Below are 13,257 nucleotides of genomic sequence, written 5' to 3'. Positions count from 1 at the left end.
TGTGTCACTGTATTTTAATAAAATTAAAATATCTATTATTTTTTCTTAAATGTTAACAAAGTTGACACTGTGTTTGTTCGGTTTACAAGAATGACGTATTTTGTTCCTTGATCGGTCGAGTTTTTCTATCATCAGCCTTATGGCTTTGCTACGGCGAAAAATGTGCGTCATTGAAATATTGATTTTAGACCCTAGGTTTCTTTGGACCAAATCCGTCACAGACAATTTGAATCAATTTACAAATACCCATCCGTCTATCTGCGTGTCTTTATTTAAATAAAATTAAAAGATTTTTTTTCTTTAATTGTGTGTTTTTTTTTTTTTTTTTTGCTTTATTTTTATTTATGAAGAGTGTTTTGTTTTGTGGATTATATCAGACATAAGATAAAGAAGTTTTACAATTAGTTTTATATTTCTTGTTGTTGTTTGTATACAATATTTATATAGCTATTGTTTTATTTTTTTATTTTATTTAGAAAAAAATAATGAAATAAAAATTGTCTTTCAAACATAATCACACTGAGACAACATTATATACAAGTGGACCTGGACCTTTAAATGGCATATATAAACAGATTTGGAAATTAGGATATGAAATTAAAAAAAATATATTTCCTTAGAAGAATTTATAAAAAGAAAAACAACATGGTTCCATTACATTAAATCTCGAAAAAGGACAAAGGACATAATTGCACTACTCAAACAAAAAGTTCTGTTACAAAGACACATAGGCAAAAATTTAAAAGGTCCTTTCATTTTTTTATAAATATATAATAATCATAATAAACAAAAACATTATTATAAATCAAAGAGAAACAAAAAGTAATGATGAAAAAACGTAAAACGTACAAAATAATTATAAAACTCTTATTACAATAATCAAGAATCGCTTAAGATATCCTTTAGTATGGAACTTGAATTACGCGAGGGAGAGAATTCATCTAAAACCGTTGAAGAAAGTAATAGAGGTTGTATGGGCACGGGGGTGTGAGGTGCTGCTGCTGTAGTGCTAGAACTGGGTGATGCAGATGCCGTTGTTGCCACTTGCTGCTGCGGTTGTTGTGGTGCAATTGGATTTGTTATTTGTGATGAACGTCTTGATGTCGACGCTGTGGCGCCGGGCGCTGTGGAATGTTGTATATTTAACAAATTGGGCATTTGCTGGCGCTGTGATTGTGGCTGAGATTCCTGTTCAAGGAATTGTACAAAGGCCTGTACCAGATTTTCTTTGGAATGGGAACCTTGAATAGAAAAAACAGATTATTAATATTAAAACTTAATTATTAAATTCATCATTTATCTTACCTGCCGCACTACCACCGCTACCGCCTCCTCCAAGCAACGAACCCAACCAGCCACCATGTTGCTTATTAAGTCCCACCTTATCGGTTTCACTCTGATTGAAATCCAATACCGAGGATATCATACGCAATATTTGCTGTTTATCATTTGGATTTGTACTGACCACATAGCCAATTAACAGACTCTTGATTAGCGTCTTTTCAATTTTATCCGATTGACTAGCTTCGGCCGTAGATAGTTTCTTTTCCAATCCGGTATTTTGTTGTTTCAGGGAATCGACTGTAAATAGGAAAAAAGGGGCATAATTAGAAACAATTAAATAAATAAAAATGATAATTAAAAAAATAAAAATATGGGGTTTGTAAATTATATTTTTAAAAATTTAAATCACTTTTTATAAAAAAATTAAATATTTATATCATTGGGTATAAAACCGATAGTAGGATGGAAAAGGGAACTCAGTGCCTACTTTTAAAACATAATGGGAGATGCCTTCAAAATGACGGGGCCGACTATATGATACCCTTCATCACTTTGGGAATATTCAACAGATGGAAACCTAACAGACGTCACATTTATGAAGGACCATTAACATGAAATTAAACATGTCATTCTGCAACATATACTAAATGTTGGTCAGATATAGAGTTGCTTCTTACAATGGGACAACATTTTGTATATAAATTTGAAGCAAATTTAACACACATCTTTCTAGACTTAATTCAGTACGCTATGCCATATTTCGCGCAAATCGAAAGTTATATAGGGACTTTGTTCCACCATTTACATAAAATCGGACGAAAATATATATGGGAGATATATCGAAATCTGAACCGATTTTTACGAAATTTAATACACATCTTTCTAGACATAATTCAGTACGCTATGCCAAATTTCGTGCAAATCGAGGGATATATAGGGTCTTTGGTGCACCATTTACCTAAAATCGGACGAAAATATATAGGCGAGCTATATTTAAATCTGAACCGATTTTTACGAAATTTAACACACATCATTCTAGGCTTAATTCGGTACGCTGTGCCAAATTTCGTAATAATCGAAAGATATATAGGGACATTGGTACACCATTTACCGTAAATCGGAGGAAAATATATATGGGAGCTATATCCAAATCTGAACCGATTTTCACGAAACTTTACACACATCATTCTAGACCTAATTCATTACACTGTGCCAAATTTCGTGCAAATCGAAATATATATAGGGACTCTGGTGCACCATTTACATTTAATCGGACGGAAATATATATGAACCGATTTTTACGAAATTTAACACACATCGTTCTAGACATAATTCGGACGAAAATATATATGGGAGCTATATCTAAATCTGAACCGATTTTTCCCAATTTCAATATGGTTCGTCCTTGGGCCAAATGAATGAACTGTGCCAAATTTCTTCCAATTCGAATAACAAATGCGACCTGTACTTTGTTTACAATTTAACATGGACAGACAGACGGACGGACATGCATAAATCGACTTATGCATATTCTCATATTCTCTATGCATATTTACAATTTAACATGGACAGACAGACGGACGGACATGCATAAATCGACATATGCATATTCTCATATTCTCTATGCATATTCTCAAAAAGAACCATGTGTCTATCTCTTTTCCTTTTGCCTGTTACAGACATATGCACAAAGACATAATACCCTGTACCTCAGTGTGGTGAAGGCTATAAAAAACTGATTCACAAAATCTTCAAGGATGTTTATCAGGTATATTTAAAAAAATCACAATTATAGACATGTACCTTGAAAGCCTGCAGATTTTTAATTTTGTTTTCAAAAAAAAAAATTATCTACGTCTGCAGATTTTTTTCCACAATATATTTTAAAAATCCTCGATCCTTAATTTTATTTAATTTAAAAATTAACCCAAAAAAATATCTAAAAAATCCTTGCTTCTAGATTTGAATTTTTTTAATTAAAAGTTAAATTTATCATTTTTCTAAACTGTATTTTTAAAAAAATAACACGTTTACTGTTGTGTCGATTATTCTAAAGTATTTAAAAAAATCAACGCTAAATGGAGATTTATTTTAAAATATTTTTTTGGTCTACAGATTTTTATAAAAAGAAAGAGTATTGTTCTCCAAGTTCCCATTCCATCCATTCACAATAAATTATATAAAAAATAACTTGTTTTCTTGATATTTTTTATTTTTTCATATTTTTTAAACACTTCACTTTTATTATTTATTATTATTATAGGTTTATTATCATGCTTTTATTTTTTGGTGCATATTTCTAGGAGTCAGGCATTTATTTGTTTGAAAACACTTGGCAAAACATTCATTCACATTCCATGCGATCGATGTGTTGAGTACATATTTGTTGATATTTACATTTCATCTGTATGTAAGTATGACATAAGTACTGGTCAGTTTAAAATTATTGTTATTGTTGTAGAAAAAAATAAAACAAACAACAACAAATATATTTTGAAGATAAATCAACACCAGTACCTAATGTAATACTCTGACAGACAAAAGTATATTTATTTTCATTTAAAAATCACGGTGGGGTTTCAGGATTGCATACGACACGAATGATATTTTAATTACGGGATTACACGCACTTTTCCCTAACCTTACAATAATTTAAAAAAAGTTGCATTTATTATTTTAAATAAGAAAATATTAAAAAAAATTAAACATGCTTGTAAAAAAAGGACGGCACAATAGATTTTTAAAAAATTAAAAATTGATTTGATAAAAATTAATAAAAACATACAAAAACGAAATTGGTAAATTAATAAAAAAAAACAAAATGAAGACTTCAATGCCTGGCCAAGTAATCTCCACATGCAACGTGATTGGAAACAAATCTAAATCACCACATTACATAATGAGATTGCTTGAAAACGGACATTATTATTTTTTTTAGAATATAAATTATTTGTTTTTAATAATTCTTTTTAGGTAAGCGAAGAAGAGTTAAGGAGTTATTGTTTTTAACCAAATATGGATATATGAAAGGCAATAAATTAAATAATTAATAAGCAGGAGGTTAATAAAAAATGATAAAAATGTACACAAAAATGAATATGATTTAAAAAAAATAATAATATTAAAAAGTTATACATAAAATATTTTGAAAAAAGTTATAAACACAAATTTATATTAAAAAAAAACACAATTAATAAAAAGAATAATTAAAAATAAACACATTTACATATATACATATTTTTAATAAAAATAAACACACAAATATTAATTATAAAAATTAAAAAAAAATAAATAAAATAAAAATTATCTAAATTTGCAACTTTTTGAAAAAAAAATATCCAATACATTTTTTGTTATTATTAAAAATCTAGGTTTTTAATTTTTGTTTTGTTTTGCATTAGTTTTTTTTATTAAATGGTGTAAGAAATGAATTCCAGAAAATCCATACCAACTGAAATTCCGGGTAATGCCAATGTATTTTTTTAATTATAAATCCCAGAATTACCAGCTGATATTTATTTTTCAGAATTCTGGTGGTGGTGGAAAAATGATTTTTGTTTTAACATTTTTTATTTTTTGTTTGTTGTTTTTAAACGTTTTTGTGGTTTATTTTGTGAGGGATGGAGGGATACTTTGGTGTTTGGTGAGGATGCTGTGGTGTTGGTTGGTGCAATTGGGTGCATATTTTTAAATTTGCTTATCACAATTTGTTTTTAAATATTTTAAATATGTATTCATTAATTGTAATATCTGAACATTTAGGGAAAGGATAATTTGGTTTTCGAAGATGGTCTTTAAATAATATTTTTAAAACATCATTCTAGGCTTAATTCAAATTGAAAGATTTATAGGTACTTTGGTGCACAATATACCTTAAATCGGACGAAAACATATATGGGAGCTATATCTAAATCTGAGCCGATTTTCACGAAACTTTGCACACATCCTTCTAGGCTTAATTCAGTATCGAATCGAAAGATATACAGGTACTTTGGTGCGCCATTTACCTTAAATCGGACGAAAATATATATGAGAGCTATATCTAAAGCTGAACCGATTTTTCCCAATTTCAATAGGGTTTGTCCTTGGGCCAAATAAGTGACCTATGTCAAATTTCATCGAAATCGGATCATAAATGCGACCTGTACTTTGTTTACAATTTAACATGGACGGACGGGCGGACGGACATGCATAAATCGACTGAGAAAGTGATTCTATGCATATTCTGAAAAGGAACCATGTGTCTATCTTATTTCCTTTTGCTTGTCACAAACATATGCATAAAGACATAATACCCTGTAGCACAGTGTGGTGAAGGATATAAAAATCCGTGTAATTGGCTGGTCTTAAAAAAATGATCTGTTGGTTCTTGAAAAAATATTCTTTAAAAATTCATGGTTATTGGTCTGATATACCTTGGAATTTATTTATCTGAAATTATTTAAAATTGGTCTTTATCAATGGAATAAAAAGCCGACTTTAAGGTAGTTCATAGAAAAGGCTGTCAGGTCGGCCATAAATATGGCTTTCAGGTTAAACAAAAGACTCCCTCCATTTGAAGGGAGTTCGTCTATAAAGACGATATTCTGGTCGTCTAAAAAGATGACTTTCAGGTGGTCTATAAAGGCGATTTTTAGAATAGTTTTAAGTCGTATATAAAAATTACTCCCATTTAATATATAAAGACCATTTATAGTCGTCTATAAAGATGACTTTCAGTCGTCTATATATACGATTTTCAACTTGTCTATAAAGGCTACTTTATGGTCGCATAAAGTAAGACTTTAAGATCGTTAAAAACTATATTAGAATCACGAAAATTACTATTAACAGGACGTCTATAAGGCAGACTTTAAGTTGGTAAATGAATACGTTTCTAAATCGTCTAAAAATGCGTCATTAAGTTCATGTTTAACGTCATGTTTAAGGTTGTCTAAAAAGGAGAATTAAAGGTCGTCAAAAATACGACTTTAATGCTGTCTCTAAAACCTACGTAAATGTCGTCTCTAAAGACTACCTTAAGACGACTTGAAGGTCGTCTTTGAAGACCACTTTACCGCCATCGAAAGAGACGATAAAAATGTCATGTCTAAATGAGAGAAGATCGTCTTTGAAGACCACTTTACGGCTATCGAAAGAGACAATAAAAATGTCGTCTCCAAAAGAGATTTTATGGTCGAATATGACAACGCCCTTAGAACCGTTTATAGGGTCACCTTTGAATGCCTTTCTATAAATTTGAATCTAAGAAATTCGAAATTATCCTCTCTCAGTTAGTACACTTTGTGGGAAAGTTTTAAATGGTAACCATTCAAAATTGTTGTTAGTTCACACACTTAAATTTGAATTTTTGATTTTTCGGGATTATCTACATTTTTGATCCGTTTATTAGTCACTTTAACCTTTTTTATTTCCTTTAATCTGTTCCTTTCATGTATTCAAAACACCATCCCTTGATGATGTTCTACAAAACTTACCCTCTTCCCTTAGAGCCTGTATGGTCTGTTGGCAAGACTCCAATTGATCGGACAAGCGGGCAGCAGCATTTAAGCCCTGAGTGGCATCCGACAATTGTTGCTGCAATTGTTGGATTTCCATTTGTAATTGGGATTCTTTGTCCAAATGCTGTTGCAGCTCTTTGCGTATACGCAAGGTGGCCGATTTGATGTCGTTTTCTTTGTCTAAAGAGATACGGGGAAATTAAATTAAATTATTTTAATATAAAAAAATATAAAAATATGTGTATACCATTCTGAAACTGTTCCAGGGCACATTGTAAATTTGTCAAGGCAGCTTGATTTTTCGATTCCCGATCTTCGGCCAGTGATAGTTTGTGTAGTAATTCATCACGTTGTTGTATTACCAGGGCATATTGGGCCTGCAAAGTTTCGGCATGTTGATTGGCACGAATGCTAAAAAAGCAGAACGAAAATTAGTTTAAAAAAATAAATTTTCAACTGAGAAGTCAAGTCATTAAAAACTAAATATTGCATACAAAATTTTGCTCGACTAACAACGATAAGAAAACAATTTTTTGTTAATGCATAAAACCGTTAATGGTTTTTTGTTGCTGAAAGCACACGTTTCAAACACCCAATCCCAAAAACACGAATATCTTACTCCCCGGCATTGTGACACACAAAATGGCTGCCATTATGGCATTGTCGTCGTCAATATAATTGTGCAAAAAATTGTTGTGCCTTCATAATTTTTTTGTGTTTTACCTATCAGCCAGGCAATTTTCTGAGCCATATTTTTTCGCCTTTGTTCGTCTGTCCGCGTGTGTGTGTCGTTGACTATTTGTTATAATTAGATGATAATAATAATATTTTGTGCAAACTTTACACAGGTGTATTGTCGTCGTGTTTCTGGCATTGTGGTGCCATAAAATAAAAAAATATATATGCTATGCTGAAAAAAAGGTATTAGTCTCTCGTCTTTGTTAGGGTTAATTAACAATTTTTGTATTGTGTTGCGTTCTGTTCGGAGGTTTTTTTATATAGATATTCTATTTATCTATATTCTGATAAAGAGAGTTCTGTGTTTTTTTTAGATAATTTTTTTTGGGACGGTGGTAAATATACCGAACGACCTCGTCATCAGAATGTTTGATAAAAAAATGACAGTTTTTTTTTGGCAAAAACAAATATAGAAATAAAAAAATTATGAAGAAAGGAAAGTTTTGGCTTTGAGTGGAGAATGAAAATTTTTTCAATACTGTTTGTAAAAAAATATATAGAAATAAAATTATAAAAAAAAGGTTTGCTTTTGAATGGCGAAAGAATATGAAATTGGGTTCCGTAGAAGAATTAGTACATCTTTGTTATATTTGGGTTTTTAGCTTGTGTAAATCAGTTAGAACACATGCCTATTATTTATATAAAGAGGTATTGAATTTGTCTCCCCATGGACACCCGCATAAAAGTGACCTATATTTAGGCATTTTTTAGACCAGTAGAATCATATAACCTGAAAACATCTAAAATTGAATTTCGATATTATTTGTTGTATTAAAAGAGAGGCTTGAATTTGTCTCCCCATGGAGACCAAAATCTCTCGGAATTTTGTAGACCAAAATGACCCTAAAGACTATTTTCTACCTAATGAAAACCAAAAGAAAGAAATAAAGTCGTTATCAGAAAACCTATAGAAGCAAATTTTTATGTCTACTGAAAACCTAGAGGGATTTTATTGAAATAAGCCCTTAGAAAGTCTTCTTATCCTGTAAAGATATCTGAAGCATAACACGTAAATAAAATCCTTGGAATCTATGGAATTATCCAGAAAGAAAGCCCTCTGATTTCACACTTCCTTGAAAAACAGGTAGGGAATATATTGGATATATAAAATAGCAGTGAAAGGCTTTTCAGATGAGCTCTAAAAACACTTCGAGGAGGTATATGTATTTTATGAAATCCTGTGATAGATCTATATATAGTCTATAGAATGACTTTAAATTGGAAATAACCCTCTAGAAGAGAGATTTTCAGGCTTGAGAACTCCAAGATGACCTTTGAAACCCCATAGAACTACCGTATGTAAGAGAGCTTCGGAATTAATAGGAACTTCATGAGGCAATAAAGTCTGCCTTAAAAAACAGGATATTTTCCAATCGATAGAACTATCATATATCTATGAAAGAGCTTCGTAATCGATAAGAACTTCAAAACACAATAAAGTCTGTCTTCGTGGACCCTGATTTTCTGAAAAAAACTCTGGATATTGTCGAATCGCGATAGAATACCATTAACTTTTTTTCTTTTTTTTCAGAAGCCCATAAATAGAAATCCATCGAAGTTAATGTCTTCCACCGAGAGCCAAATGGCACAGGGAATGTGTTTTCTGATTTTGTAGAGGGGTCTAATGAAAATATTTCAGAGAATTTATAGCATTTTTTAGCAACACCTAGATGGAGAAATGTAAAATGTATTCCCAGAAGAGCTATTGAAGTTCGTATACCAACGCTTCTATATTTTCATTTTTTCATGGTTATTGTTATTGTAGCAATCCTTACTATTTCACAATGGACTGAGGTGCAGACATTGGCCGAGTAAGACTCGGGTCGGGACAGTCTTGGAGGTATTTTCAGTCGATTAAAAAAATTATAAGGGTCGCCTATGAAGTCCTCTAGAAGCATCTAAAGAGGCAAATATACTAAGAAAGTCTCTAGAAATATTTAGCTGATCTACAGGTCTTTCATGAAGGCCTCTGAAAGTCTTATCAGATAATTTGAAGAAAAGAAGATTTTCTCAGAAGACAAAAACTTGGAATTCGCCTGAAAAGGCATCTTGAAAATCTTTATAGTTATACTAAAAAGACCGCCTTTGAAGAACAGAAGGTCTATAGAAGTTCACCTAAAAATATCCATACAAATTTATCTATGAAGACCTACAAGGGTGGGAAGAAGATCTATTTAAAAAAAACTCGATTTTTTTCTAAATTAAATAATGATAATTATTCCTCTCTCCCCTTTAACTCACCTTGCCGATGTATAGGCATTACTGGATTTGGAAACTTCAATTTCCAGCTGCTGCATGCGAGCCTTAGTTTCATCCAGCTCCCTTTGCATTTCCACGGATTCCTGGGTATGCATATCCTCAATTTCCAATAAGTGGGCCCTTAAACGTTCAACATCTTTGCGTAGAGTGGCATTTTGTTCCAAAACATCGGCCTTTTCTTCTTGAATCAATTTTTGATTGGTTTGTTCCGTCAACAGGTTGGTAGTTAAAATATCGGATTTTTCTTTAAGGAAATTGATTTGATCCTGGAATTTTTCTTGTTGTTTTTTCAGTTCAGCTATTGTTGATTCCAATTCAGGACATTTATAACAGGGTTTTTTGCTTTCAGTGGATGGTGGCTCCGCAGTTTCCGATTGTTGCTGCTGCGCGAGAGGGGTTAACCTTTGTATTTCCGTGTAGTATTGCATATTTTCGGCATGTTTTTGTTGTAGAGCTTTAATGAGTTCCTGTTTTTCAAATTGCAGGGTTTCCAGGGATTTTTGTAAATCCGCCGTGGCCAGGAGTTTGGTTTCGAGCTCAGCTATTTTTTGTATATTTTCAAGGGATTTGTCCTCAGTTGCCTTAGATTTTTCGTGTTCCTCCAAATCTTTTATTAAGACATCCTGTTTTTCTTGTAGTGATTTAAGTTCGGTTTGCAGCTCCTGAATGGCCTGTTGTTTTTCGTTGAGTTGTTCCTCGAGTAAGGCTTTTTCATTGGCAATGGATTCGGCATTTTTGACATACGATTGTAGAACTTTTATTTCCTGTTGTAGACTTTCGCAGACAATATTTTTGGCCATCAGTTCTTGTTGATAGTTTTGGGCCTGCGTTTGGGAGGTGGAGAGTTTTTGTTGTAATTCTTCTAGGGTTGATTTTTCTTTTTCTCTTTGCTTTTCCAGGGCAATTTCCTGAAGTCTCAGCTGTTTCTCAGCCTCCTCCTTGGCTTGGATATTTTCCTGCAAACTTTCCTTTTGTTTTTGCATGGCATTCACCAAATCCGCATGATCCTTGGCCAGGCTGGATAATTGTTGTTCCAAACTGAGGCATTTTTCTTGGAATTCTTGTAGTTTCTGATTATCCTCCTCCTTGTCCTGGGCCTTGGAATCAAATTCATTGAACTTGAGTAACAAATTACATTTCTCCAATTCCAAAGTCTCCACCTGGAGATTCAGATCTTTTTCCCTTGTGGTAAGGGACTCATATTGCTGCTGGGTGTCCCTTAGCTTTTCATTTAGGGTTTGATTTTCCTTCTCTAGCTCTTCAATTTTCTCATTCAGTTCCATATATTCCTGTTCCAGGGTACGATTAAGCTTCGTGCACTCATCCAATTGGGTCTCCAACTGCATAACATTCTCTTCGTTATTTTCATGGATCGTTTCGAGTTTATTTCGTTTGTAGTTCTCCAATTCGTTCAAGAGTATTTCGTTGTTTTTCATTAGCTCATCGCATTGCAGAATATACTGGGAGATATCAGCTTCCAAAGTTTTCTTTTCATGATCCCACATTAATTTGCTATCCTGCAAATCCATAACTTCGGCGGACATGTGATTCAGATCCCGTTGGAGGGTGTCGATTTTATTCAGCCTCTCTTTGAGATTTTTATAGAAAAGCTCATATTCCTGGAGATTTAAATTTTCTAAATCCGCCGAGGAAGAAGAGAAAGCTTTGAGTAGAGTTTTAAGTTTCTCCACAGAAAAGCTGTCGTCATCGCCATCATCACCACCATCATCTCCCGCACCTTCTTCATCATCTAAATCGGTAACACATTGTTGTTTTTTGTTGTTGTTTCCGCTCCTCTGTTCCAATTCCGTTTTTAATTGGTTATTTTCCTCATTAAGCTCCTTGAGCTTTTGCTCAAGTTCCGCACTATTATTCAAGGTCTCAGTTTCTGCCTCGGCATTCAATTGCAGCTGTTGATTTTCATAGGTGAGCTTTTGTATTTTTTGTTCCAGGGCATTAATTCTGTCCATTGCCCCCTTGGAGCTTTGTAGCTCCAATTGCAAAGCTTCCTTTTCCTGTTCGGACAGCAGCAAACGTTTCTCCAATTCCAGGGAGTTGTTCATATATTCCCTCATCTCCTTTATTTCCGCGGCAAATTTCAATTTCTCTTCATTCAAAGCTTTCAACTGTTCCTGGGCAATAATGGCCTCTGAAGCTTTTTCCTTGAGATCGGCAATCTTAAATTGTTGATCTTCCAAGTCGATGAGAGCCATGCGTAACTTTTCATTAAGCTCATCATTTTCTTGTTGCATCGACTTCAAGTTATCTTTTAGGACCTGCAGCGACAAATCCTTTTCCATTTCACGGTCTTGTAATTTCAACGAAAGGCTACCATTTTCCAGGGTTAATTCTGAGACCCTATTCTCCAAGGCCACCACACGATCTTTTAACTCCTCCTTGGAGGGTGGGGTGCCGGACGATGAGGAGTTGGCATCCTTTTCATTGACCACAATAAATTCATCTTCACTTTGTTTGCCATTTGAACTGCTATTCGATGATTCTGAGGTCTTTTTGGTTTTGCTAACCTTCAACTCTTCAATTTCTTGGGTGAGGTGTTCCAATTTCACTTGCAAGTCTTCCTTATCCTTTTGGGCCTCTTCGGACACTTCCTTGATGCGCTGTATCAACTCTTGATTATCCTGAGACTTCTTTTCCAATAGACTCTGCAAATCCGACATTTCCTCAAAGACCCGTTTTATTTCCTTGGAGCTTTCTTCAAGCTTTTGTTTTAATTTTTCATTTTCGTTGGCGAATTTAAGCTTTTCGGAGTCGGATTGTTCCTGCAACTTTTTCATTTTCGCCATTTCCAATTCGGTTTGTATGAATTTCTCTTCATGTTTTTGTTTGAGATTTTCATAGTCCCGCGAAACTCGATGCAGTTTTTCTTGCAGCTCCGTTTTGAGTTCCAAAACATTTTGCATTTCCAAATTATGTTGCGTGTCCAATTCTTCCAGAGAATTATTCAACTGTTTATTTTCCTCCTCCAATTGTTGGATGCGTTTTTGCAATTCTCCACTGCTGCCGAGGCGATGAATTTTCGTCTTTGCCCCCGCCTTGGCTGAGCCGCCCAGTGGTACCTCTTCCAGTGTAATATTGACAATTTCATTGCCATTACCGGAAGAGGTTTCAGAATCGGTTGTTTTAACATTATCCGGTTCCCAGCACCAACTATCCTCCAATGTTCCGACAGAGGCTGCTGCTGTCGCATTATCGATTGGCTATAAAATGAAAAAAAGAGAAATAAAAATTAAATTAATTTTAATTGTTTTTCAAACATGTTTGTTCATAAATTAGGATTTTTATGGCATGAAAATTTGTCTACACACATACAATCTCATAAACAAAGCTGACTTCGAAGTCATAAAGTCTACGCCAAGTTTTCATTGTTTGTGGTGTGCAATCATCGCATGCAACGAGAATGCAGTGTCAGGTCTTTTTTGTCAAGTGTGAATTATTGTTAATTTAAAAAAGGTTT

At 33.4% G+C, this 13,257-nt stretch overlaps 1 protein-coding gene across 1 annotated transcript; it reads right to left on the bottom strand.

Annotated features, from left to right (window-relative positions):
* Positions 1-869: 869 nt before the first annotated feature.
* On the bottom strand, positions 870-12,703 carry LOC133332099 (thyroid receptor-interacting protein 11). The gene is made up of 5 exons (XM_061540483.1): positions 9,765-12,703; positions 7,033-7,196; positions 6,762-6,965; positions 1,306-1,581; positions 870-1,241 (listed from the first exon to the last, which is right to left on the bottom strand). Exons 1-5 carry the CDS (start codon positions 12,701-12,703, stop codon positions 880-882), a joined length of 3,945 nt encoding a protein of 1,314 aa, XP_061396467.1. The 3' UTR covers positions 870-879.
* Positions 12,704-13,257: the final 554 nt, after the last annotated feature.

This window comes from Musca vetustissima, unplaced genomic scaffold, assembly GCF_032173495.1.
Source record: "Musca vetustissima isolate MV318-11 ecotype Yass unplaced genomic scaffold, APGP_CSIRO_Mvet_v1 utg9719, whole genome shotgun sequence".
Taxonomy (NCBI): Eukaryota; Metazoa; Arthropoda; class Insecta; order Diptera; family Muscidae; genus Musca; species Musca vetustissima.
Note: the sequence above shows the minus strand (reverse complement) of the source record. Positions and strands in the feature narration are given on the sequence as shown.

Excerpts from the sequence above, each read along its gene's own strand:
- LOC133332099 (XM_061540483.1), bottom strand. The coding sequence starts at position 12,703 with ATGCAAAATGTTTTGGAACTCAAAACGGAGCTGCAAGAAAAACTGCAT. Across the intron at positions 6,966-7,032 it reads CCTGGAACAGTTTCAGAATG|ACAAAGAAAACGACATCAAA; the intron begins GTATACACATAT and ends GTATCTCTTTAG. Across the intron at positions 1,582-6,761 it reads ACAGGCTCTAAGGGAAGAGG|TCGATTCCCTGAAACAACAA; the intron begins GTAAGTTTTGTA and ends TCCTATTTACAG.